This window comes from Schistocerca cancellata, chromosome 3 (genome assembly GCF_023864275.1).
Source record: "Schistocerca cancellata isolate TAMUIC-IGC-003103 chromosome 3, iqSchCanc2.1, whole genome shotgun sequence".
NCBI lineage: Eukaryota > Metazoa > Arthropoda > Insecta > Orthoptera > Acrididae > Schistocerca > Schistocerca cancellata.
The window spans coordinates 731,254,202-731,281,213 of NC_064628.1; the positions used below are offsets into that span (position 1 = coordinate 731,254,202).

At 42.7% G+C, this 27,012-nt stretch overlaps 1 protein-coding gene across 1 annotated transcript in view; it reads right to left on the bottom strand.

Annotated features, from left to right (window-relative positions):
- The window catches only part of LOC126176542 (solute carrier family 22 member 7-like), a 193,807-nt gene that overhangs the window by 82,296 nt on the left and 84,499 nt on the right, over positions 1-27,012 (bottom strand). Inside the window, exons 5-6 of the mRNA XM_049923699.1 lie at positions 11,681-11,849; positions 7,552-7,773 (exon numbers count right to left, since the gene is read on the bottom strand). Coding sequence (XP_049779656.1) covers positions 7,552-7,773; positions 11,681-11,849 — 391 coding nt within the window. The remainder of the gene's footprint in view (positions 1-7,551; positions 7,774-11,680; positions 11,850-27,012) is intronic.

Sequence of the window (27,012 nt, forward strand, 5' to 3'; positions counted from 1 at the left end):
CAATAGTGCAATAGGTGCGTATTGGTTAGATGTAACTGAAGAGCGACTCCAACTCGGATTGTGGTTAAGGGCGAATCCCAAGCACATGGCCTCGAACAATTGGGAGCGGAAATTTAATGTCATCGGAGCCTTGTTGAAGGACCATAACATGAGATCGTTAGACTGACTGCAGAAATTTCAGTTTATAAATACATACATACTCAGCAAAATATATCATGTCGCAGCAGTCTTACCGATACCACAGGTCACCGCACATAAAATACTAGCTGCAGCATGTTGGTATGTGTGGAAACAAATTATCTTCAAAGTATCCTTCCACACGGCGACTTTGCAGAGGCAAAACAGAGGATTTGGAATTAAAGACGTTAAATCTAGATGTGACGCAGTGTTTCTAACTCGTGCTTTTAAACTAATACATGCCACTAACACAGGCATCACGAAACTTCTGTTCCTCTCGTTAGATCCTGGGGGTAGGAACGCTCCTGTTCATGTAGGACATATAGATGGCAGCCTAGATTACGTCCGAAAGTACTATGTCGATTGCAGCTGTATAAGACTTCCACCAGCACAAACCAAGACTAGAATCGTCTATGATTATGTTACCAGACGTCGTCTTCACAACCCAATTCGGGTAAATTAACCTACTAAAAACTGGATGAACGTCTGGAAAAATACCAACTAGAGTCCGTGTCGTATGGTACGACGTTGTAAACGAAACCATACCCACAGCGGAAAGATTATTGAAAATCAAATTGAGACCATTTCTATACTGCGAGAAATGTCGGCTTCTAGAAACTGTAGCGCACATGTTCTTATGTGAAAACAGAATCAGAATTTGGAAGTGGAATAGGAAGAAATTAGCACTATCAATAGAACCGCAGAAAGTCATACACCGATAACTGAAGCTTTACAACCCAACTGGAAATGTTACCCGCTCGCAAAGATTAACAGTTTTTCTGGGACAGTTTGTGTTTTACGTGTTAACAAACAAAAGTCGAACTTAGAAGAGTGCATGATTTATATTGAAGAAGAGCATTTTAAGCTGAAGAAGAATAACAAGTATAAGGAATGAATTCAAATTTTTTGGTCAATTGTTTTATGTGGGCTACAAAGAAGTGGGCAGTTTCATTAATTAGAAGCAGAATACTATTCTTTCACATTTTTGTTGCTGTACTCAGATTACGTTGGTTCTAAAGTCAGAACTGTTCTGATTTGGCCGAATCCCTCTTTGCCTCCGCCTACCTGGTGATGAAAGTCTTCTCAAACTTAAGAAAAAATATAGCGCAGTGGTCAGCACGTCTGTCTAATCAGCAGGAGGTCCAGATTCGGAGCCCGGTCGGTCACAAATTTTCAGCTGCCGTCGTTGCTGTATTTCAGCACGCTGTGACAGTGTGGACGTCGGTCCTTCGATATTTAAGAGGCAATTGTTTTTTGAGGCAATAGAGGTGATTTGCGAACATTTGTCTTACCATCAATGTAACGGGACTTCAACGGCATCCAACCCTTAGTCATTGCTTTGTGACGGCGCAAACCCACGTCATATACATGCGAATCAGATTGTAGCGTATATTTAGTCAAATAACAAATGGTCAGTATACAAGTATTTAAGAAGAGTAGAAGCTGGATTGCAGCGATCTGATAACTTAACCAAGTGCAAGGTAGACTACCTGAGTAATGAGTAATTCCAGCTGCATAGCTGAAGGTAATATTTGTTAAGCAATTCACTGCAGAATTAATGTAACACCCGCATGATGATCTCTGTAGTCATAGTGTATCATTAGCAGCTCGCGAATGGAGTAGTATGTTCGTTATATCGGATTACACAAGCTGATGCCAAATAAAGAGAAGCGACGATGCCACCACACTATCTTCTCTTAAGTAGGTAGTCAGCGCTAAATTATTTGCGCCACCATTAACATTACTGTAAGCAGTCTGATAACAACAACACCAAACCTACTGATAACCTGCACCATTATCATCACAGAGTTGTAACTCGCAGTGATTACAAGTTGCTGATGTTAGTCAAGAAAAGCGGAAAGCGCCTTATGAATGTGAAGTTCCACTTGCATTACGCCTAGGACCGAGAGAATCCTAAATAACACTAATAGGTCACCCAGTGAAGAGAAGAGTCCACGTATTGTCTCAAGTTCTTGCAGTCACATATTAATGCAGTTCCCGATGGTTTCACACTAACGGGTTCTTTTGGCTATCGGAATACTCATATGGGAATTATCAAAGTGAAATTGCTAGAACGCTCAACTTCCATTATAACACCTCATTCTGGATTGACTATGACTCGGAAAGTGACGTTAATTTGACGTTCTCGTCCATCTCCTGACGTCTTACTGAATGAAGTCTGAAGCGCACGCACAGTTGTGTTGCCTGCTGTATGGATTCTGTGAAGTGTTGTGGCAGCTGGCAGTCATGTGCAAATATCCTCACTGCCCTTGGGGAACTCGTCTTTGTTGCATTTTTCCTTTACCATAATTAGCACTATGACATATGTCTTATTCTACTGAAGAACGTGATGCCCAAAAGTCCTTAAATAACAATCTCCGAGCAGTAGTAATGCATGAAAGGAAACAGACTGTTGGGCAAAAGAGTGGACAGCTCCCTGCTTTTTTGCTTTTCCGATAGCTGAGGGCTGGTGTACCCAGATGCAAAACTGATCTGTGCAAGTGGGGACTGCTGACTAACGATGACGACGTTCTTTGCGGATGTGGAGAGGTACAAGACGAGGCACATCTGCTCATGTGCCGACTGCTGCCCGAGCCCTGCAGTTTTAGTGACCTGCTACAAGCCAACGACAAAGCCGTAGCTGTGGCTAACTACTGGAAAAATAAAATTTGGTCTGGACACGGAAAAGTAAAGTAAAGTAAAGCGCCTACGATAAGAATCTGGTGTCACATTATCCTTGAGAACCCTAAACTGTTCATTTTTTTACTTAATTCTAAATCAAAAGCTGTGATATTAGAAGAGGAAATGACTTATATGCTTCTCCGGAACTTTAGTTTTTCGTGTTTGGTTTCTCACTTCATACTAAGACAAGGGCGTTGATATGAGAGGAGAAATTGAAGTATACGCTTCCAAGACATATTTCCTTGTGTGCTACTACTGCGTCCATGAAAGCTCTGCAGTTAATTTTTGCGTCTTAGATAAATTTTGGTATCATCTCACATTACTCTGTGAGAAAGTTCCCATTTTTTTGGGATTCAAATACAGTGGACATTTCATCACTGGTAAATATTCTGATGACTAATGACATGATGCCCGTTGCAATTCCTCCATGGCACCTGTGAGTAGAGTCTCACGTTTGTTACTATAAGAACATACAGGCAGTGATGTTCGCTCACTGCAGTCAGAGCCAAGATGATTTCTTTCTGCTTATGGCGAAGTGTCTGCTGCAGTGTCCACGCTCAGCCAACATAAACAAATCGCGTCGGCATTGGGCACTGCTAATCGCTGCATTTGTCGCGAGCCGCGACAACAAGAGCGCACTGTCTCTTCTAACGATATTATGGAGATAATACATCTTACTTACTTAACGTAATATGCAGGACGTGTTTTGGGTAAAAATTCAGTTTGTAACTTCCCATCGCATTAAAATACTTTACAGTCATATTTGATGCAATATTTATTATTGGTTGTCTCTGTAATGTTAATAGTATTGATTCAGCTTGTGAATGAACACGAAAACACACACACACACACACACACACACACACACACACACACGGTCATTAACTCCTGTGAGGGTGACGACTACCGTGTGTTGAACAACACCTGCACCAATCAATTCCTCAGTTGGCGTAGAGTGGATGAGATTTTTCAATTACCTTGCATTGAAAGAATTGTAGCGAGGAGACTGAAAATAATTGGACTTGTATACTAAAGAGCTGCGACAAAGCAAAGCTTGACCGATTATCAGATAATTCTCCACATGGGTTTTGTGGACGAGTATACTTTTAGTAACCAACTCACCCACCATAATTACGTAAGATTTCTCGAAGGCATAGGGGCAGTAATTTCATTAAGTCGTCGATAGTGTTGCGTGATGGTTTACTTCCCACCACGCGTTTCCTATATTCACCCAAAGGTCGCTTGCGTTTTTAGGTCCACATAGCAATGACCTTCATACCTCTGCCCACATAGTCTCTATCTGGTTGATGTTCGGTGATCGTGGAACAAACGGTAGCAGCTTTATCCTGTCTAGGCCTAGAAACCAATCTTGCACTGCTCTGCTATGATGGATGGGGCTCTGCTCCTGTAAATAAACTGTTATCTCCTTACTTCATATATTTAAATTTATATAATTTATATTTAATAAGCCCATTCTATTAGTATTTTCCATAGTGTTTAGTAATTCAGGCCCTGCCATAGATAAGTGATCTAGATTCAACAGTCGGATTAAGACTGTGGTTTACCCAGCCCATAATATGATGAGAGCCGTAGTCGGATATCCACATTAAGACTGACTGGCTGAATCCGGACAGAACGATCTGGTATCGAAATGAAATAACAGAAATCGGATAATTTGAATGCCTGTATTGCAACAATGCTGCGCACATAATTCCTTTGGGGTAAAATTTACCAACTCTCTAAGAAAAAGTGGGAAATATGTCTACTAGCAGCAATGTAAGGTAATTATAACGTATATTAATGTGATGGAAATATTGAATCGAACAACACACATCTCTTTTAGTGGTGGGAAATTACACCATATCGGATTTTCTGATGACATAATGATAATAATAATAAACCCATGTGGCGGATTGGGGAAAGCCTCCCACAAATGGGTGGTAATAAGGAAATAAATTACTTGGGGTGAACCAAATATTAACACAATCCTGAACGGCTACGAAACCCTTTGAATCCAAAATCCAGAAACGTCTGACTGAAGATTACCGGTACTCTGGTCACCGTCTCTTAGCTCAATGAGCTCCGCTGAAAATATTTGCTTCCAAAGCCTTGAACACGCTCTGGTCCTATCGGGTCCTGGTATCACCCAGGCCAAACCAATGAAACACAAGCAAACATGAACTGTGCAAACAAAGACAACTTTACCCCAGGTGGTACACAACCCGCCCGCCGACAGGCGGCAGCTGGATTTTTGTATTCAGGGGAGTCCAGGCTAGCACGGAAGAGAATATCGGATATCTCTGGTAAATATCCCTACATGCAGAAAACATGCATTTGAAAACTAAACATCGATACATTGATCCAGGCACGGAAACTAAATAATCTCACATAAGAAATCCACCGACAAATAATTCTTATCCTTGCTCTTCAAGAACCACGACTAACTGACAATAAAACCTTGCGTTACAGAAACCGTCGCATCTTCAAGAGCAAAACACAACAAAAGGTAGCGAAATGCGGACCAATCTTCGGCATGGTATTTCTCGATCACAGATCATCAACTCTGTCAAAGAAATCACAACCATCAACAATCGACTTATGACTATGCCCATTCAGAGCCCCCAATAAAAAATATACACTCATCAATGCACATGCCTCTACCAACAGCGAAAATACGAAAAACACCGAAAATGTCGAATAATTCTGGAACACACTCGAAAAAACTTTCAGCAAAATTCACCAAGATGACGTGAAAATACTAATGGGAGACATAAACTCTCGATTTGGGACAGCACAAAACTTATAGAAAAATCATTGGTAGAAATCCAACAGACCGAAACACTTACACCAACGGCACACGCCTGACTGACATTTGCCAACAATTCAACCTCAAAATCATGTCTTCCCACTTCAGGAAAAAAACAGTTTTCAGGTAACATGCCTGGCTACTAGGTGCAAGCCGCTTTCGTTCACCTTTCGAGACTCGCTGAAAGCTAGATTTCTAATTCTTCTGTAGCAGAGCTACATCCAGGCAGACACAAACTCAATAAGGGCGTCGTAAGACAACGCTCTAGCAAAATTCGTCTTCCTACTTTTCGTACTTCTTAGTGTCAGAGCGAAAACCTTACGCCAATGCAAAATTCAAAATGTCACTTTTGTTTTCTGCCCACATATGTTTTGTTGTTGTTAATACCTAATATTATATATGAACTTCCACATTTTCATAATACTTGCGAATAATACAGGACATGAAATAAATATAGACCTTTTAGAAATCCTACTCCAGGCTTCGGAACTTTGCCTGTCAAATGCAAATGTCACATGATGGTTAAATGGTAATCCATGACATATATCAGTAGCCAGCCTTCCTTAATGTGGAAAATCATTCATGCCAGAACGATCTTTGTTGAAACAAGAATATCTCATTCTGGCGTATTTTTCCCAAAAGCACTTGCTCCACACACAGTTTAAATCTTTCTAGCTGCCTCCTCTGCATTCACCGCTCTGTTACACCAAAAATAAATATTGTGCTGCAGATGTTACACCTTTTTCCACTTGCGACTCAATTTTACAATGCTTAACCATAGTTCATGATTTTCAGGTATGCAAAATCCAATGCTTAACTATAAGATTATAACTAGAACTTCAAATTCGAAAATGGCAGTTCATACATACACTGACAGCGTGGCGCCGCGTTCACATGGGCGTCGCCGTATTGCAGGCGGCGGGTGGCGTTTGGCTGGTGGCCGGTAGCCGCTGCAGCGCGAGGAAACGCTCGAGCGTAAGCTGTTCTGATCGCAGCCACGAGCTGTCCTGCGGTATTGTTTCTGGAAGTACTTGTTATTGCTGGTGGGTAGAATGTGAGGCGAATTATCTTCAATGTTCAATCTGACTCATAACTTTGGACGAGGTCCGAAATGAGGAAAAAAAATACAGTTGGACGCGAACAGGCTACCACAAGTTTAGAATGCACGACGATTACCACTAGACCATGGGCTCACAGAAGCCGACAACATCTTGGAAGTAGAGAACACATCCTCCTGACACTTCCGCTTTTTACAGTGTTGCCAGATAGTAGAGATGGCGGTCAGTTTCATAGGCCACCTTAGGTGAACGACTTTGACTTAGTCTCTGTGGCGGCCGGTCGGCGGTCAGTTTTTATGTCTAAGACTGTACTTTGTTTAAGTATTTTCAGTGGCCACCTCATTATCTCCCATGGGCTCTTTGATTGGAAACGTACACTTCTTTTAACGGCGACATTAATGCGAGCGTTTCCTGCCAGCAGTGAAGAAATATTTTTTCGACATATCTGAAAGCTATTCTGCTGGTGGAACATCTCCCCACAAACGACCTCCAGATAGCATTAAAACTGATTGTTGGATACATGTACGGAACACTCGAATAGAGCTGTCAGTTGTACTTTTTGAAAAATGTGACAAGTAGAATTGATTGGTTTCATTGACAGCGTTATCAAATGCAACTCGAAATCTTTGATTTGAACTTCGTTCATGTACCTAAGTTTTAGGGGAACTGATTAAGCGAACCGTATTATTTTCCACTACAATGAATTCGTGTTACTAGCTCAACTTCTGTTCCAACTGCAAGAGCAGAGCTCTGTCAAGAATACCACTGCGCGGTTCTACATTTAAGTCAAAGAAGTTCTCTGGATGCGTTTTTCCCTTCCTCACATACCTTGCAGTGATGAGCAGCACCGTGTTCTTGAAGACGTTCCAGCTGGAGAAGAGGCTGAGGAAGCCCTTCCTGTCCCTCTGGGCCTTGGCCACGGTCCGCATCACCCTCGGAGCGAACGGAGGCAGCCGCCCGCCGTTGGTGGCGGCGATGCGCCGCAACAGCCTCAGCGCATCCTCCTCGCGACCTCTGCACGCCAGCCACCGAGGTGACTCCGGGAACCACCTGCGAGCACCATAGTAAGTCATTCAGAAACTCTCTCCATGAAATAGATCGTAAAGTCTCGGCGTTACGTTTGCGAAAGAAGTTGTGAGTACAGTCACTGATATGGAACAGGAGGTAGTTCACAGTCACACTCACAACACTCATCCTTACCGATCAGCTTTCATATCACTGTTTCACAACAGGAGAAGGTAGAATTTTATCGCGTGGCCGTCATATCAGTACATAGACTCAATGGTACACACGTCATACACACTGAGGAAAAAGGTTTCAGTACTAAGTAGGAGATGTGTGACATAAATGAAAGTTTGTCGGTGTGATTCTATGTCTGAAAAAAGATGTCTTTTCAAATTTGGTGACAATCACTTAACAGTGGCGCTGGTAGTGCCACTACAAGGATGAAAATGCGCGCTGTAACAGTGGTGAGCCTTCTACATCTACATCTACATCAATACTCCGCAAGCCACCTGACGGTGTGTGGCGGAGGGTACCCTGAGTACCTCTATCGGTTCTCCCTTCTGTTCCAGTCTCGTATTGTTCGTGGAAAGAAGGATTGTCGGTAAGCTTCTGTGTGGGCCATAATCTCTCTGATTTTATCCTCATGGTCTCTTCGCGAGATATACGTAGGAGGGAGCAATATACTGCTTGACTCTTCGGTGATGGTATGTTCTCGAAACTTTAACAAAAGCCCGTACCGACCTACTGAGCGTCTCTCCTGCAGAGTCATCCACTGGAGTTTATCTATCATCTCCGTAACGCTTTCGCGATTACTAAATGATCCTGTATTGAAGCGCGCTGCTCTCCGTTGGATCTTCTCTATATCTTCTGTCAACGCTATCTGGTACGGATCCCACACTGCTGAGCAGTATTCAAGCAGTGGGCGAACAAGCGTACTGTAACCTACTTCCTTTGTTTTCAGATTGCATTTCCTTAGGATTCTTCCAATGAATCTCAGTCTGGCATTTGCTTTACCGACGATCAACTTTATATGACCATTCCATTTTAAATCACTCCTAAAGCGTACTGCCAGATAATTTATGGAATTAACTGCTTCCAGTTGCTGACCTGCTATTTTGTAGCTAAATAATAAGGGAACTATCATTCTATGTATTTGCACCACATTACACTTGTCTACATTGAGATTGAATTGCCATTCCCTGCACCATGCGTCAATTCGTTGCAGATCCTCCTGCATTTCAGTACAATTATCCATTGTTACAACCTCTCGATACAGCACAGCATCTTCTGCAAAAAACCTCAGTGAACTTCCGATGTCATCCACAAGGTCATTTATGTATGGTGTGAATAGCAACGGTCCTACGACACTCCCCTGCCGCACACCTTATTCACCTTTGAGACTGGACGCGGTTATTTGATGTCTTTAAGGCGAAAAAGACTGCATTATCAATATCCCTCTGAGTTTTAACGATGTCATGTGATAGGGCTACCAGATCGTGGACGTTCCTTCTGCGATACTGCTGAGGCCTTTGTGGGGAATGTAGCCACTGTACATGATTCCTGGCAGCGGAGGTTACGATAATGTAAGGCCGGAAGGAGACCGGATTCCGGACGGTAACGTGGCGCTGTCGAGAGCTCCGACTATCGTCTTCGGCGTGAGGGTCTGGCCCATCGTACTGCATCTGCAGCAGCGATTTCACCAGCAGTTGGCACCACAATGACACAACGAACTGTTACATATCGCTTACTTCAAGGACAGCTCCTAGACAGGCGTCGTATAGTATGCACTCCACTGACGCCAAACTACCATCATCTGCGACTTCTGTGGTGTCGAGCGAGAGCTGACTTGAGGCAAGGTAGAGGGTTGTTGTGTCTTCTGATTATAACTAGATTTGGCTCGGTCCCATTGACGCCCGTCTATTGATTAGAAGGATGCCATCTGAGGGCATCCAACTAACCTCTCTGCGTGCTAGACACACTGGACTACACGTGGAGTTATGGTTTGATGTGCTATTTAGTAGGAGCAGCAGGAGCACTCTCCCAGTTGTCCGACGCACCCTGACTGCTACTCTGTGTGCAAGTTGGGTGACTGGACTTGCTGGAAGTATTCCAGGAGATGTTGCCAACAATATAACGCTCAACCGTATAGTAGCATTGTAACCCATCATGTTTCGACACGTTGCCTTGGCCTGCTCGATTACCATATCTGTCTGCAGTTGAACACATGTGGGGCATCATCGAATAACAACTCTAGCATCATCTACGAGCAGCATTAACCGTCCGTTTACTTATCGACCAAATGCCACAAACATGGATATCTATCCCACAAACTGACATCTTGCACCTGTAGAATACAATGCATGCTCGTTTGCTTTCTTCCCTTAAACATTCTGACTGTTACACCTAGTTTTAACGTAGCAGTATTTCACATTTCCAATAGCTTATCCCGCCTACATTAACTGTAATCTTGAAAAGTCAATCATTTAAATATTTTACCTAGAAAAAGTATTCCCGAAATTTTATTATTCTACGTAATTAATTTTTTTTGTTGCTATCTTTTCCACCACTGTAATATAGATTGGGATCATCTAGTGCTGAGCTACTACATATTTTTTTATTAAAAGTTAACGTGGTACACTGCAATGCAGGCCAACGCGTTACTCTGTCACACACCCTCTCCACATGTACAATTACATATGTAATCTCCAAGCTAACATTGTGCATCGCGGGTGGTACGTTGTACCACAACTAATCTTAGCTTACCTGTTCCACTCGCAAACGACTATATATTTCCACCGTGAAGATATGATACGGGAAACTAGGGTTCACTTTCCCTCGCTGATAAGGGAAACTTTGGTTAGTACGAAGCACACAGGCCACCGTTTTCCTGTGCACCATTTGCGAGTGGAACAACGAAGGGACTGACTAGAAGTGGTTCGAGGTAACCTTCGCGACGTACCGTGCGGTAGCTTGCGAATGATATATCTAGACGTAGACGAACAGAGGATATGAGAGAGAGAAATTTTAGTCATAACGTATGTCGTAGTTCTACCAAGAAATTAGCGAATACGGGAAATGATACAGGGGAGGAAAAATATTTAAATTCATTTACACTATTTGAACGAAGACAAGAGCGTAAACTTCCCAACAAATCTAAATTCGCTAATGTTTCCAGAGTGCTCTCACAGGAAACTTCTGAACAACCTCACACAAGCGAAAATTTTACCAGGAAGAGAAAAATGTTAGTCAGTAGTCACAACACGAATTCAGCTTCATTTAACTATCGTGTAATTCAGCATTAAATTGTGTTATATTCCCATGCCATCAATAAATGACAACGTAACAGTTTCCATTGTTGCGAAGTGATTTTAAAAGGTTGTGTTCACTTATTGACAGCTATACGTAGCGTGTTCATGTGTTGAACAACCATAAAAATTATTCATCTGTGCTCCTGAAAGGAAAACACGAAGTATCGACTATAAACACACACAATGAATAAGGTAGATGCTATGCGAATGAGGTTAATTTTACCTTCTCTCCCGACAAGGAAAAAAAATCGAAGATAAGACACAGCACGACGGATCCTTTTGGGCTAAAGTTTTTCTAAATAATTTCTGTGTTGCCATTGTCAAAAACAGAAGTTGAAAATAGCGAAAAATACGAAATCAAACAATTTCCAACGTTAATAGCCATCTGTATATTACACACAGCTGTATATGCCATATTGTCTTGAAAATAGTGGTGTCCTATTTTGTTTTTCTATTGAAGGATGTCAAGAGCACTACATGTTTTCTGTAGGACATATACAGAGAGAAAATGACACTTCAGGTGAAGTTTCGTAACGCCGTAGGAATGTGATATTAAGAAGTGAAAATGAAAGTATATAGTCCTCACAATAAAGCTTATTTGGAATATATAACGGTTTCCTTAGTATTTTCACTGTTAATATTACCTGAAAAGTAAAATCAGTGCGATGAAAAGTGCTGCAGTACAATACATTGAGTAATTCCAGTTGCGCAGACCCCAACCTAAGAAGCCAGCAGCCATAACGCCAGTACCCAAGCAACAGCTTGAGAAATAGTTCAGAGTCGTGCGATGTCTGATGTCTGCCAGTTCCAAACCTGAAGCACAAAGGAACAACATTAAATTTTAATTGGAATTGTTTTCATCTATAAAGTATTGACATCTGTAAACGAAACGGTTTTCGCAAATCATCCATTCTACGTCTACATCTGCCTCTATTTTCTATCTTCCACAAACCCTCTTGCAGCGTTTAATGAGGAGGGGGGGGGGGCGTGGCGGAGCGGCGAAGGACAACTTCGTGTTCCACTGCACTAGCCGTAATCTTCGGAAAGGTATGAGAGATGGATATTCTTGCTAAGACAACGGACGGCATTGTGTCAATCTGATTTGGACATCATTGCCGTTTCGCTAGTTATATGTAAGAAGATGCAATATAGTGGTTGACCCCTCTGGGAACATACACACTCCGAACAGTAACAGCAAACTATTAGATAATGCATATGAACTTTCTTGTGTCGTCTAATACCGGAGGTGGAAGATCATATACCTGGTGAGTTATCGCTTACTAAACGAACGTATGATGAAAGGCGCAGCTCTTCTTTCTGTTGTTTGTATTCAGTCTGTCAATGCTGCCAGGTAACGGTCGTAGGCAGACGAGCAAAATTCAGTTATTGGTCGAAGTAGGGTTTCAGAAGCAATCTCCATTGTGTCTGGTTATTCACTGAAATTAAAATTTGTCCCTGCGATTAAGTAAATTTTATCAATTAATTTTTTAACCTGATCTGATTTGGGCCATCGGTGATCATAAATGCAGTTCATTTTTTATGTCGCACTTACCAAAGAAATAACAATTTTAGTATGATTAAATAGTATTAAAATGATCTGAGTGTCTATAGTTCCAATGTGAGTAATCAATACTGAATGAGAACTAATGAAGTTAATACTGGTTGGTCGTCTGCTGCCACTAACAATGATAATAATAGAAAAATTCAATCATAGTAATGATAGCATTAATAACAAATTGAATGACAGTAGTAAAGATAACAATAGTGGCAGATATAAAAAGCATCTGTAGGTGATCTGGTGAAAGTAAATTTAAGGAGAGTGCACCAGCTACGAATACTATGACATGATATGGTTGCAAACAAATATGTATAGGGGTCAATGGCAATCTTCATTATTGCTTAAGTAGATACGTCATTAGCTGTCTTCTGAAAGTGGAGATATTATTCGGTTCTCAAATATAATACAGGAGGTTATTCCAGTCAGATTCATGCTACTGTAAAAGACTATGAGATTGTGGCTGAGGGTTGGAATGAGACAGGATGGATTTTACGCTCTCTTGGTAATAAGGGAAGTGCATTAAGGTCGAGGAAAGATATAAAACTGTACAGAAGACAGAGTGTATGGTAACCTAGGGAATGGTATCCATGCAGCCAAAATAGCAGTGCCTATGATGGTGAAGTGTGATCAAAGAGTCGAACATCATAAATATAACGAAAACAGGCACTCGTAACCAGTTCCAGGTGCCGTGTGTGTTTCTGAGATAGGCCTTGCAGGATAGCATTACTTTACACAATAAGTGGAAGTACAACTGATTGCACAAACTTATTCTTCTTGTCAAGACGAAAGCGCGTCCAATATTCTTGTAGGGCATGGAGACGTGCTGACGCCTTTTTCAGACTCCCGTTACGTGCTCAGTTCAATTCAGATTTTCATCTGCTATTACTACTAGACTCATTAAGGAGAGAAGTTGATATTTGTACCAATTAGGATTTAAGATGGTGGAGAATCCAAGAATGACCGAACAGTAGCGCATGGGTTTTTTATTGGTTGAGCTTTAATCCCATCTCCTGTAACGATTGCGATAGTGAATACATCTCGGTATTGAGCTGATCTCAAGTTTATTGATTTTGTAAGTCAGTATAACTTGAAGTCATCAGCGTGCATGTGGTAATTGCAAAGGCGTTGGCACGTCCATGACGTACAATGAAAGCGTATATTACCTTATATCGAAACCTGGGAGGATGACTTTCTCTCTCTCCATTGTGAGTTAATGCTGCCGGACATGACGCACTGCTGGATAGATGTCAGGTAAGAGCGGAACTATCGCACTGCACTTTGTGAGAAATCTTGGCTACCAAGTTTACCAGTGGTCTAGGAATAGGGTTTATATTGGTAATCAAAACGTCCTCGGTCCTGAATTTAAACCTCACTACGACTCAAATTTTCAATAATAATTAACATTTGCTGTCTAAGACTTAAACATAGAAGTCACCGTAATTCTACCAACGGACATGTCAAAGAGGTGGAGGATCGGACCCATGGGGTGGAAAACAGTCCCTGAATGAGGAAGAATAAGCAATGACTAACGGCACGAAACATTGACACCGTTGCATTAAAGACATGTAATATGTATTCGCAGAACATGTGGCCTGAAGTTGAGAAGTGTCATGATGATCGCTCCATTCTCAATTGGCGAAAAATTCCGGAATCGTTCCCGGGTTGGATCTAAGGATGGAACTGCCAAGGGGGAGCAGACCACGAGAAACAGATTGAAAACCAACAAAAGGATAACTAGGGGCATGGAATGTTAGAAGCCTCAACGTGTTACCATGGAATATCAGAATCCTGGAAGTGTTAGGGAAGCTAGAAAATCTGAAAATGGTAATGGAAAGGCTCAATCTGTACATAGTGTGGGTCAGTGAAGTGAAATGGAAAGAAGACTAAAGGATTTCTGGTCAGATGAGTATGGGGTATTATCAACATCGTCAGAAAATGTCATACTGGCAGTATCAATCGTTACGAATAGAAAGACAAGGCAGAGAGTGTGTTACTGTAAACAGTTCAGTGGTAGGTTTGTTGTCATCAGAATCGATAGCAAAACAACAAAAAATGGTTCAAATGGCTCTGAGCACTATGGGACTCAACTGCTGTGGTCATAAGTCCCCTAGAACTTAGAACTACTTAAACCTAACTAACCTAAGGACATCACACACATCCATGCCCGAGGCAGGATTCGAACCTGCGACCGTAGCGGTCGTGCGGTTCCAGACCTTTAACCGCTCGGCCACTCCGGCCGGCTGCAAAACAACACTGACCGCGATGGTTCAGGTTTGCATGACGACGTCACAACCTGAAGATCGGGAGATAGAGAAAGTATATGAGGATACTGAATGGGTAATTCAGTTCCTAAACGGAGATGAAAATCTAATGGCAATGATTATAGCAGATCTGTTGCAGGGGAAGGAATAGGAGAGCGAGTCACAGGAGTATGTGGACTTGGTACTAGGAATGAGAGAAGAGCAAGATTAACAAACTTCTGTAACAAATTTTCCTGGGAACAGCGGATACTCTGTTCGAGAATCATAATAGTGGGAGGTATACTAGGAAAAGGTCGTGAGATATGGAAAGATTTTAATTGGATTACACCGTGGTCAGACAGAGATACCGATATCTGATATTGGAGTGTAAGATGTAGCAGATATAAAGTCACACGGTAGTTTCCCAGTGATGAACTTTAAGAGATTGTTCAGGAAGTTTTAATATCAGGAAGAATCAACAAGTGAAGAAATGAGACCGGGACGCTTGAAGTCTCCTTAGGCTAGAGATACTGGAATAGCTTAGTAGGCAGTGCAGTTGAAGAGGAATAGACACCGTTCAAAATGGGAAAAGTGCCGTGTCGGCACTGGTGCCACATGCGGCTCTACTTCACCTCCGGCGGGTATTGGGTTCGTGTCCGACGCCGACAGAGGACGCGTCTACTTGCTTGCAGGTGTCTCGCTGGCGCTCTCGAGGTGGCGCGCGAAGCGTGAAACGAGGCGAGGAGGGCGGTGAGACGATGCGCCTCGACCTCAGTTACCGTAGCACTTTGGACGGACTCGTACTGCATATGTTTGACAGCAACTGGTTTGGAACATACATTGAGGATTATGTGCCTAAGATGTGAATACGTTCCAGGGGATAAGAAACGCCGCCGAGGATCCGGTTTCGGGTATCGGAGATAAGCGCTGGTCGCGGTATCATAGTAAAGCACTTGCAATGCTTATCATGCGTCCTACGAGCTGACGTAGTGGATTACTGTGGAACTGATTATCTTTCCGCATTTTCGCTGCAAGGTATTAACTAAAGTTTGTTAAAGATGTCATTTTGATTCACTGCGTTATCCCGCAAGTATTAAAGCATACGTGTTTGAGAGTGGTATTACTGGCCGTAGGAGCAGGGACCAATAGAAAACATTGGCGCCGTATGACACCTCAGCAACACACGTTGCTTTACTTCATCAATACTTGTAGTACACTCTTTGTTTGTAGAGAGCGAAGGAAATTTCGTGCACTCGGACTTCGGACCGCGATTCCTCACACACTAGCAACACAAAAATGTGCCTCACAAAATTTTATCTTTAGTCACACCACTCACGGTAACTAGCTATTTCAGCACAACTCAATAGCATTGAGCAGTTGGTGCAGAGGATAGCGTTTTGAGGTAGCATGCAGGAGGACGAGCGTTCAATTGTAGGTAAAGGCGTATTTTTTATTTTATTTATTAGTTTCATTCTGCCATATAATACCGTAGTATACACCGATTCTTAAGCCACACATTTCCGGATAGAACAGTATTTTATAATGGTGAGCATAACCAAACCGCACCCAGACATGTCAGAAGAAGACAGCTGAAATGAGTGACAAGACATATAAAATAATACCTACAAAATGGTTCAAATGGCTCTGAGCACTATGGGACTCAACTGTTGTGGTCATAAGTCCCCTAGAACTTAGAACTACTTAAACCTAACTAACCTAAGGACAGCACACAACACCCAGCCATCACGAGGCAGAGAAAATCCCTGACCCCGCCGGGAATCGAATCCGGGAACCCGGGCGTGGGAAGCGAGAACGCTACCGCACGACCACGAGATGCGGGCGAATATCTACAGAAACAGTATCAATTCCGAGATGCTAAAGGTGGCTGCACAGTTAAATAGCTCAACATCTACTAGTCATTTATTCCATATGCAGTACTTCCGCACAGATGTGACACATTAGTAGCCGGTGAGAATAATAATTTCGATATTAATGACCGTAAGACGTTTACAAAAGCATATATTTTCCTCAGAGCAGGTGCTCACCCCCTCTCCGGCACGTACATCCACAGGTACAAGAGCACCATGAACATGAGCTATTAGTTATTCCACATGTGTCGTCGCAGTCAAACACACGTTCTCCTTCCAGTGTACCAACGGGAGGAAATCCAGGGGATGTAGGTCACGTGATGGACCTCCCTGTGCAAGTCATATCCCGGAAATGTTCTGTGTGCATATAGTCGCACATTGAATCCAAAGACTGGAGGTACACTGTGATGTTGGAACCATAACCTCTGCCGAACAAAACAAAATGGTTCAAATGGCTCTGAACACCATGGGACTTAACATCTGAGGTCATCAGTCCCCTACAACTTAGAACTACTTAAACCTAACTAACCTAAGGACGATACACACATCCATGCCCGTGGCAGGATTCGAACCTGCGACCGTAGCGGTCGCGCGGTTCCAGACTGAAGCGCCTAGAACAGCTCGGCTCTGCCGAACATGAAGTGGAACATCTTTCGTCAAGCAAATAGTTTGAGTGAAACGTATGATAATTCAGTGCAATCAAACCATCAGACAACAAGTAGTTACCCAACCCCCTTTGCGACCCAGACGTTAATGCCAAAGAGAACTTGATATATATGGTCGCGGGGGACATGCGGGTTAACGCCACAACAACGGTGGGTATAGTGCATGTTGAAAATACCCTCACGAGTGAACGCTGCTTCGTCCGACCATAATACGGTGTTCATGAAGTCGTTGTTGACCTCTTGTTGCTGTTGGAACCATTCACAGAATAGCATCCGCAAAACGTTAGTCTTCAGCATGGAAGTTTTGTGTTAAAGAATAATGGTAGGGGTGCAGCCGATGCTCGTGCAGCACGTCAACAACCATGCGTCGCCAGACACGACGATGCATTGCTACGCTACGTGTAATTAACTGCGATTCTTGGTGTGTGTCCTCCAGAATATATTCCTTAATAGTTGGGATATGGCGAGTCCGTGGACGACCTCTGTCACGCGATGGTGGAAGGAGAGGTGAAGTTTTAGTAGATGAAACCAATTTTATCTGGATAACGTCAACCAAGACATCTAGTAGCATATTCACGAACGGCAACACGAGGCCGGCTATCAGATCCACCAAGGACCAGAAGAATACGCGCATATTAATCTTTTGGGTATACCATACATCTGTACAATGTTTTAGATGAACACAAGAAGATAATACTATATTTGTACTAATGTAGGAGGTGCATTCAACTTCTAAGGTCTCCGATTTTTTTTTTCTCCGGACTGGAAAGAGATAGAAACATGCGCATTGCTTTAAAATGAGGCCGCGTTCATTGTCAATACGTCCCAGAGATGGCAGTATCGAACGGCAGATGGAATTTTACCGCCAGCGGCGAGAATGAGAACTGTTTTAAATACTTAAAATGGCGACGTTTTACTTGAACAATCATTCGTTTTCTGAATTTGCATGGTGTGAAAATAATGGAAATTCATCGACAGTTGAAGGAGACATGTGGTGATGGATTTATGGATGTGTCGAAAGTACGTTCGTGAGTGTGACAGTATAATGAAGGCAGAACATCGTGTGACAACAAACCGAAACAACCTCGGGCTCGCACGGGCCGGTCTGACGACATGATCGAGAAAGTGGAGAGAATTGTTTTGGGGGATCGCCGAATGACTGTTGCACAGATCGCCTCCAGAGTTGGCATTTCTGTGGGTTCTGTGCACACAATCCTGCATGACGACCTGAAAATGCGAAAAGTGTCATCCAGGTGGGTGCCACGAATGGTGACGGACGACCACAAGGCTGCCCGTGTGGCATGTTGCCAAGCAATGTTGACACGCAACGACAGCATGGATGGGACTTGCTTTTCGTCGGTTGTGACAATGGATGAGACGTGGATGCCATTTTTCAATCCAGAAACAAAGCGCCAGTCAGCTCAATGGAAGCACACAGATTCACCGCCACCAAAAAATTTTCGGGTAACCGCCAGTGCTGCAAAAATGATGGTGTCCATGTTCTGGGACAGCGAGGGCGTAATCCTTACCCATTGCGTTCCAAAGGGCACTACGGTAACAGGTGCATCCTACGGAAATGGTTTGAAGAACAAATTCCTTCCTGCACTGCAACAAAAACGTCCGGAAAAGGCTGTGCGTGTGCTGTTTCACCAAGACAACGCACCCGGACATCGAGCTAACGTTACGCAACAGTTTTTTTCGTGATAACAACTTTGAAGTGTATCCTCATGCTCCCTACTCACCCGACCTGGCTCCTAGTGACTTTTGGCTTTTTCCAACAATGAAAGACACTCTTCGTGGCCGCACATTCACCAGCCGTGCTGCTATTGCCTCAGCGATTTTCCAGTGGTCAAAACAGACTCCTAAAGAAGCCTTCGCCACTGCCATGGAATCATTGCGTCAGCGTTGGGAAAAATGTGTACGTCTGCAAGGCGATTACGTCGAGAAGTAACGCTAGTTTCATCGATTTCGGGTGAGTAGTCAATTAGAAAAAAAAATTGGAGGCCTTAGAACCTGAATGCACCTCGTATTGGGCTGTTTGTAAGTATAAATAGTGTACTAAGTTTTTATTTTTCTTCCAATACTGCTCGATAAGTGAAATGGCGGATACGATAAGTTGTTCTGAAAAGTTGTTCGACCGACTTTTCCAGCATCTGAGGGACACAGGTAGTCTTGCACCTTGGAAGACGACAGTGGAAGGCCTCGCACAATCTGCACGGCTTACACGTCTGACATGGAGGATCGTGTGCTGCGTTTGGTGGAAGAAGGCCGTGGCACCAGTGTGCGGCAATTAGCAGTAGCAGAAGGCGTGTCTGACTTTCTCATTTTGGGGGTACTTTACGTACAATAACTGTACTCATATCAGCTGACGCGCATTCAGGCAGAAAGACCACAGGATCATCATCATGTCAGACGGTGGTTCTGCGAATGGCTACATATCCAATGTTCGCTTCCAAGATTTTATTTACCGATTAGGCAGGGTTTAAAAGACATGGCGTCATGATTGTCTATAACGAATACGTATGGGCAGATGTAAATCCCCAAAGCAATTCACAGAGAGGGTTGGGATCCCAGAAGGTAATATAAGAACCTCTTACCTTTGAGGATCTCTGTTTTTATTGGTGACTACCAGCACGTATGGGCCAGTGTAAATACCCAATGCAATTCAGAATTCTCAGTCGATTCTCAGTCGACCTATGGAGAGATGTACTTGGCCATATATTAATGGAGCCATACGTGCTACCACAAAGGTTAACTGGGACGCATTATATGGACACTCTCATTTATGTATTGCCTACCTATCTGGAGGCTGTGCCATTGCAGCAACGAATACATCTACATCTACATGGATACTCTGAAAATCACATTTAAGTGCCTGGCAGAGGCTTCCCCTACCTTCATAATTCTCTGTTATTCCAATCTCGTATAGCGCGGGGAAAGAATGAACACCTGTGTCTTTCCATAAGTGCTCTGATTACTCATATTTTATCATGGGGATCGTTCCTTCCTATGTAGGTCGGTGTCAACAAAAGATTTTCGCATTCGGAGGAGAAAGCTGGTGATTGGAATTTCGTGAGATGATTCCGTCGGAACGAAAAACGCCTTTCTTATAATGATGTCCAGCCCAAATCGTGTTTCATTTCTGTGACACTCTCTCCTATATTTCGCGATAGTACAAGACGTGCTGCCTTTTTGTGAACTGACGTCCTGGGTGGCCGAGCAGTTCTAGGCGCTACAGTCTGGAACCGCGTGACCGCTACGGTCGCAGGTTCGAATCCTGCCTCGGGCATGGATGTGTGTGTTGTCTTTAGATTAGTTAGGTTTAAGTGGCTCTAAGTTCTAGGGAACTGATGACCTCAAAAGTTAAGCCCAACAGTGCTCAGAGACTTTTGAACCTTTTTTTTTTCTTTGAACATTTTCGGTGTACTCCGTCAGTGCTGTCTGCTAAGGATCCAACACCGCGCAGTAGTGTTCTAAAAGAGGCAGTCTCCTTGGTAGATCTGTTACACTTTCTAAGTATCCTGGCAATAAAACGCAGTCTTTTGTTAGCCTTCCCCACAACATTTTCTATGTGTTTCTTCCGATTTAAGTTATTCGTAATTGCAAAACCTGTGTACTTAGTTGAATTTACGGCTTTTAGATTAGACTGATTTATCGTGTAACCGAAGTTTAACGAGTTCCTTTCAGCATTGATGTGATGAACTCACACTTTTCGTTATTTGGGGTCAACTGAGATTTCTCGCAACATTCAGATATCTTTTCTAAATCGTTTTTCAGTTAGTTTTGATCTTCTGATGACTTTATTTGTCGATGAACGACCGCGTCGTCTGCAAACAACGGAAGACGGCTGCTCAGCTCTCTCCAGAATCGTTTACACAGATAAGGAACAGCAAAGGGCCTATAACACTACCTTGTTGAACGCCAGAAATCACGTCTGTTTTACTCCATGACTTTCCGTCAGTTACTACGAAATGCGACCTCTCTGACAGGACATCACAAATCCAATCACAAAACTGAGACGATATTCCATAAGCACGCAATTCAACTACGAGACGCTTGTGTGCTACAGTGTCAAAAGCCTTCCGGAAATCCACAAATACGGGGATGCTTCCTGTGTGATGGCGCACCCGCACACTTTCCTCACAATGTGAACACGAACATCTGACGCAGACATTTCAGGACCGCCAGATTGGTCGGGAGTGGGGGAGGGGGTGGTACTCTGGGATACACACCTTGGCCTGCTCATTCCCCACACCTCAATCAACCATAATTTTGGTTATGTGAGAATTTGAAGGAATTGGTCTAGGCGCGGATACTACAGGGTCTTCAACTCGATCCAGCAGGTGCAACTAAAACCATGTATACTTCATTCCTTACGCCGATGGGCAGAGTGGTGCATTGTCATGAATGGACGTCGCGTTGAGCATCTTCTGTAAACAAGTGTTTATCGCATAAAATATGCATTTGCGGATCGAAGTTTCTTGGACTTCTCTCAGAAAGTATGCATTTTCGCATGTATATTGAAGTAATTTTTGTTGTTTTGATGAGTAGTGTTACCTCTCAAAGCATTCGACCCCTAGCGTGACGCTAGGTACGCCTCTCACGAAATTTCTAATATACAGAAAAGCGTGTCTGCGTAATAGCAGCTTCAAGTTTCAGATAAACTTATTCACTAGCCTCATCTACGTAGCCGATTCCGTTGTATGTATTCCATGTACTTACACCCACGTATTTGCTGGTTTTACAGCTACCAAAGGTATTTCGTCTATCGTGGAACCATGAAATAACAGGTCCACCGAGCAAAGAGTATTTATAACAAAACGTACTTTTCTTTCATGATCATCAACGATCAATACGCGCACCAAATGTAAACAGATATAATCTGGAAACCGATGATTTCACTGATGTAGATACTGTTCGCAAGCCAAGTCAATTGGATGGTTTTTCGTTTTTCTTTTATTTCAGTCTATCGTCAAAAAAGTTTGTCGTCGAACTGTCGATTTCAGTGTGGGACCTTCCTTCATATAGCGATTTCCTTCTTAAATTTACAAAGCCTTCTGACTCTGTCATAAGCCATTCACAGCACTAGTTTCGCAACCTGCAACACAGTAGCGAATAAAAATAGTGATCGAAGAGTTTCAAAATGTCACTCTTTCACTGCACTGTACGATCACAAAATTGGTCGCCCTACAGTCATTTTGTGTTTGATGATGGTCACCAAAGACCAGATATGAAAGTCAAATTAGATGTTTTTGGATCGCAGAGTGAAAAATAAGAACTTCTTATCTTTCTGGATTCACTGTTCATATTCAAGACTATGCCGCAATTTGTGAAATATGTTATCATGTTTGAAGGCTGTGACGCTCGACCCCTCACCGTCATTATCTGATATGTGTTACTAAAAATAGAGCCCGACCTCTCCTCAACAACCCTCTGACTTGTTGGAAATAGACAGATGAATATAATAACTTACAGGTTATGTAGGCATAACACAGTTTTTGGACCAATCACGTGTTGTTCCCTTGCTGATGCCCGCGGGTTAGATGTTAACATTTGATAGGCTCATATTTACGCTGGACTGCATATAAAAACAGACCGTATTCTATGAAGATAAAGTCTTATTTTCATTTCCGAATAGTAAAAGAGTTGATCTGGCTCAGCAGGAAGCCGGTAACATTTATAATTAATCAGACATCCATTAATGACTAATGGTAAGTGGGCATTTCTTGACAGTGACCGTAATATATATATATATATATATATATATATATATATATATATATATATATATATATATATATATATGTGTGTGTGTGTGTGTGTGTGTGTGTGTGTGTGTGTGTGTATCCCAGTGGCACTGTGATGGTGCGAGTCTTACGATATGAGTTCGTTTATGGTTCCTCTATTTTTCGTCATGCGTCTCCTGACTGTTTTGGTATCACTAGCAGTTTCTACCCTTTGTGGCTTCCTCTAACAGAATGGAAATAGCTGCCGAGTGTATCCATCATTCCCGCTCTGTTTACGGTTTTCCGCAGTTTTCTTCTCTCGCAAGTGCGGGAGGGAATTTATTAGACTTGTCAGTCCTTTTAATTAGATACAGATTTTTCGTGTAACATCAGTATCTCAAACAAGTCAATTACACAATTTTCAGGTGTATTTACGTCCTATGATATAGTTGCAACAGTGTTATCCTCGAAGGGTGCATTCTTAGAAATATCTTTCTCAGTTGCAGGCCCACATTTAATCACTATAGACATCTTTTGGTGAAGAGCACGCTCTTTGCTCTTCAGATTTTTAGGTTGTTGTTTCGCCCACCATTATTTGTTTAGATTTCGTGGTAGCAACAAAGTGATAACCTATTTTAACACACAGCTTGTCACTACCATTGTTGCTGCTACTCCTCAGTATCTGGTCTACATCTACTTGCTTTCAAACTACATTCTGCACTTGGCAAACCATTCCATTCAAGTTCTGGCATTCTTCCTTATCTTCACAGAAAACAACAAAGTCATTAGCATGGCCAAATACTGAAATATAATAAATTTGAATGTTTCTCCCAGTACTGTGCCTTCCTATTATTTCCTTATATTTTTCTTCGGTATACATGTCAATCGGCAAAGTTAGAGCAATATATGTTGCCATCATGGCGTAGGGATAACAGGAGTAAGGTAAGACAGATATATAAGAGTACTGAGGAATATACACTGAGAAATATGTTGACGATCGAGGTAAGAAAGATATAGGAAGGTGATGTGGAGAATACACTGAAGAATATGTAGATGATCATGCATGTGAATATACACAACCTTAGAAAAAGTATTAGTGGTCATTAATATGGGGTACGTCTACCAATTGCATTTTTTGTAGTCATCAGTCTGCTGAGTGATTTCATGCGGCCACCAACAAATTCCTTTCTTGTGCCAAACTCTTTATTTAAGTATAGCAATGGCCATCTACGTACTCACTTATTTGTTGCATGCATTTTAATCTCTGTCTTTCTCTACATATTTTACCCTCTACAGTTTTCTCTAGTACTGTGGAAGGTATTTCCTGATGTTTTACCATGCACGCTATCATATCATCTATTTTCCTTGTCTATTCCATATGTTCCTATCTTTGTCAGTTACCCAGAGTACCTCGTCTGACCTTACCTTACTGGTCCATTTCATTTTCAACTTGCTTCTGTACAATCACATCTCAAATGCTTCGATCCTCTTGTTTCATGGTTTTCCCAAAGTCCATGACTGACTACCATGCCATTACGTGTTCCAAGTACATTTTCTCCGAAATTTCTTCTTCATATTAACACCTACATGTGATACTAGTAGACTTATTTTGGGCAGGAATATCTTCTTTGCTTGTACTACTGTTTTTTACGTCCTCCTTGCATCAACCTGTTTTTTACGTCCTCCTTGCATCAAACGTCTTGGGTTATTTGCTTCCGAGAAACCGCAGTGCCCTAACATCGTTTCTTTCATTACCATCTATATCGATGTTAAGTGTCACATAGTTCTCATTTACGTTATTTCTCATTACTCTTGGCTTCTTGCGGTTCACTCTCAATTACTACTCTGTACTCATTAGACTTCCTCACTTTCAGTGAGGATAGCAACGTCATCAGCGAATCTTAACATTGATATCCTTTTACTCTGAATTTTAATCAAAATCTAAATCCTTTCCATTATTTCCGACATTGCTTCTTCGGCGTACGAATTGATAAATAGGAGCTAAACACTTCATCCTCGCCTTACACCATTCTTAATCCGAAAACTTGTGTACATATTTAATAATACACGTATTTGCATATAGCTTACACTTTTTTCTCAAAATTTAGGACCTTTTGTCGACGTTCTATCTCATCTGAAAGGTGTTCCTTTGTGTTGGGATTGGTTATCTGGATGGGTCAGTCCGTTACAAAAATGCTGGTTTTCAAAAATCGTTGATTCACAGACGCTGCTTTATGACTGGTTTGGATGTAATGCTCATACCAGCAACGTCTCTGAACTGAATAAAAATCTCTCGGTTTACATGCCGCGTCAATTCAGGATAAAACTCCAAACTTTCGACCACTACCTCTGTAGTCGTCATCAGGGCTAGAAGTGACTGTCGTAAATTATTATTTTTTTCCTTTATTGTATTTCAATTCCCCATTGGGGCGGGCTGGCAGCAGCATATGCGCTGCACTTCAGCTGAAAGACATAGACCAAACAGTAGAAGATATTTAAAAATATACAAAGGAGAAAACATGGTGAACATACATATAAAAAAGGTGGAAGATCATGGAAGAAAATAGACAAAAAGAGGGGCGACTGTAAAATGGACATGAGGGAGACTGGAAGAAGGGAGGGAGGGAGGGAGGGGAAAAGAGGGGGGAAGATGGGTGGGGGACGCGCCAAAGGGGGCCAGGTAGGGAGGGATGTGGGAAGAGAAGACGCAAGGGTGGGGTGAAGAGTCTCATGGGGGAAGGAGGAAAATCCGCTCTGGGAGAAGGAGCAGAGAGGAGAAATGGTGCCCCGGGGGGGGGGGGGGGGACACGGCCAGGATATAGTTGGAAGGAAAGGTAGATGTCATGGCGAAGTTCATCATCCGGGAGGGGTGGGGGGGAGGCGCTGGAAATTGCCCTGACGAATGAGATGTAGGGTGTGGAGGTGGACAGAGGGAGGGATACAATGATAGAGGCGTGGCACTAGAGGCACGGCAATGGGCGATGGGGGGAGAAGAGGGAGGATACCAGATGGTGGGGGGGATCAAGCCTGCAGACAATGTAAAGGATGTGGAGATGTTGGAGGAACAGGAGGAGGTTCGTAAACTAGCGAGGCTCCCACTTTTATATACAAAGGACGGCTTCTGTCTGGCTGGAATACGTCATAGCAGCAGTGATATGGCGCGTAGTGACGTGGTGCGATCAACATCCATAGATGTAGTTTCTATCTCGCATTGCTTGCAGCGCCATCCCTTGAATTAGGAGGTAAGGTGCGGGAAGTTTTCCTCTGCGATTTTTCTTTATCCAGTGCACTCTTCCAGGTGTTGCTAAATGCAAAGAAGTTGTCTCTGTTAAAGTTATTATCGCTAAGTCTAATTTCGACCGCTTCCCCGATCACAGAGTCCCAGTCATTCGATGCGTGGGCTATTACTCTCGTTTCTTCAAATAAAATCTTATGCTTGTTAAGTAGGCTGTGCTCAGCCACCGCTGATTAATCCAAATACCTGTATTTCAGGTGGCGCTGGTGCTTGATGCAACAGTCGGCAACGGTTCGTACAGACTGGCCCCCGTAATTCTTCCTGCATTCAAAAGGAATACTATATATTCCCAGCACCCTTAAGACGAGACTATCTTTGACTGGTCTCAACATTTCCTTAATTTTCCTAGGTGCTCGGAAAACTGGTTTTATTCCTTGCCTCTTTAGGACTCTGCCTATCTTGCCTGCTGTAGCACCGCAAAATTGAAACCGGGCTGTGTTTTGGTCCTCTTCTTGTTTATGGACGGCATCGTGTCTTACTTTCTTGGACTATGCTGATTTCATTTCACTGTCAGAATAACCATTCCTCTCGAAAACAGTCGTCAAATGGCTAATCTCGGGACCGAGGTGGTCCTTGTCGGATATAGTCCTGGCTCTGTGTACTAAAGTATTCAGCATAGCCCTC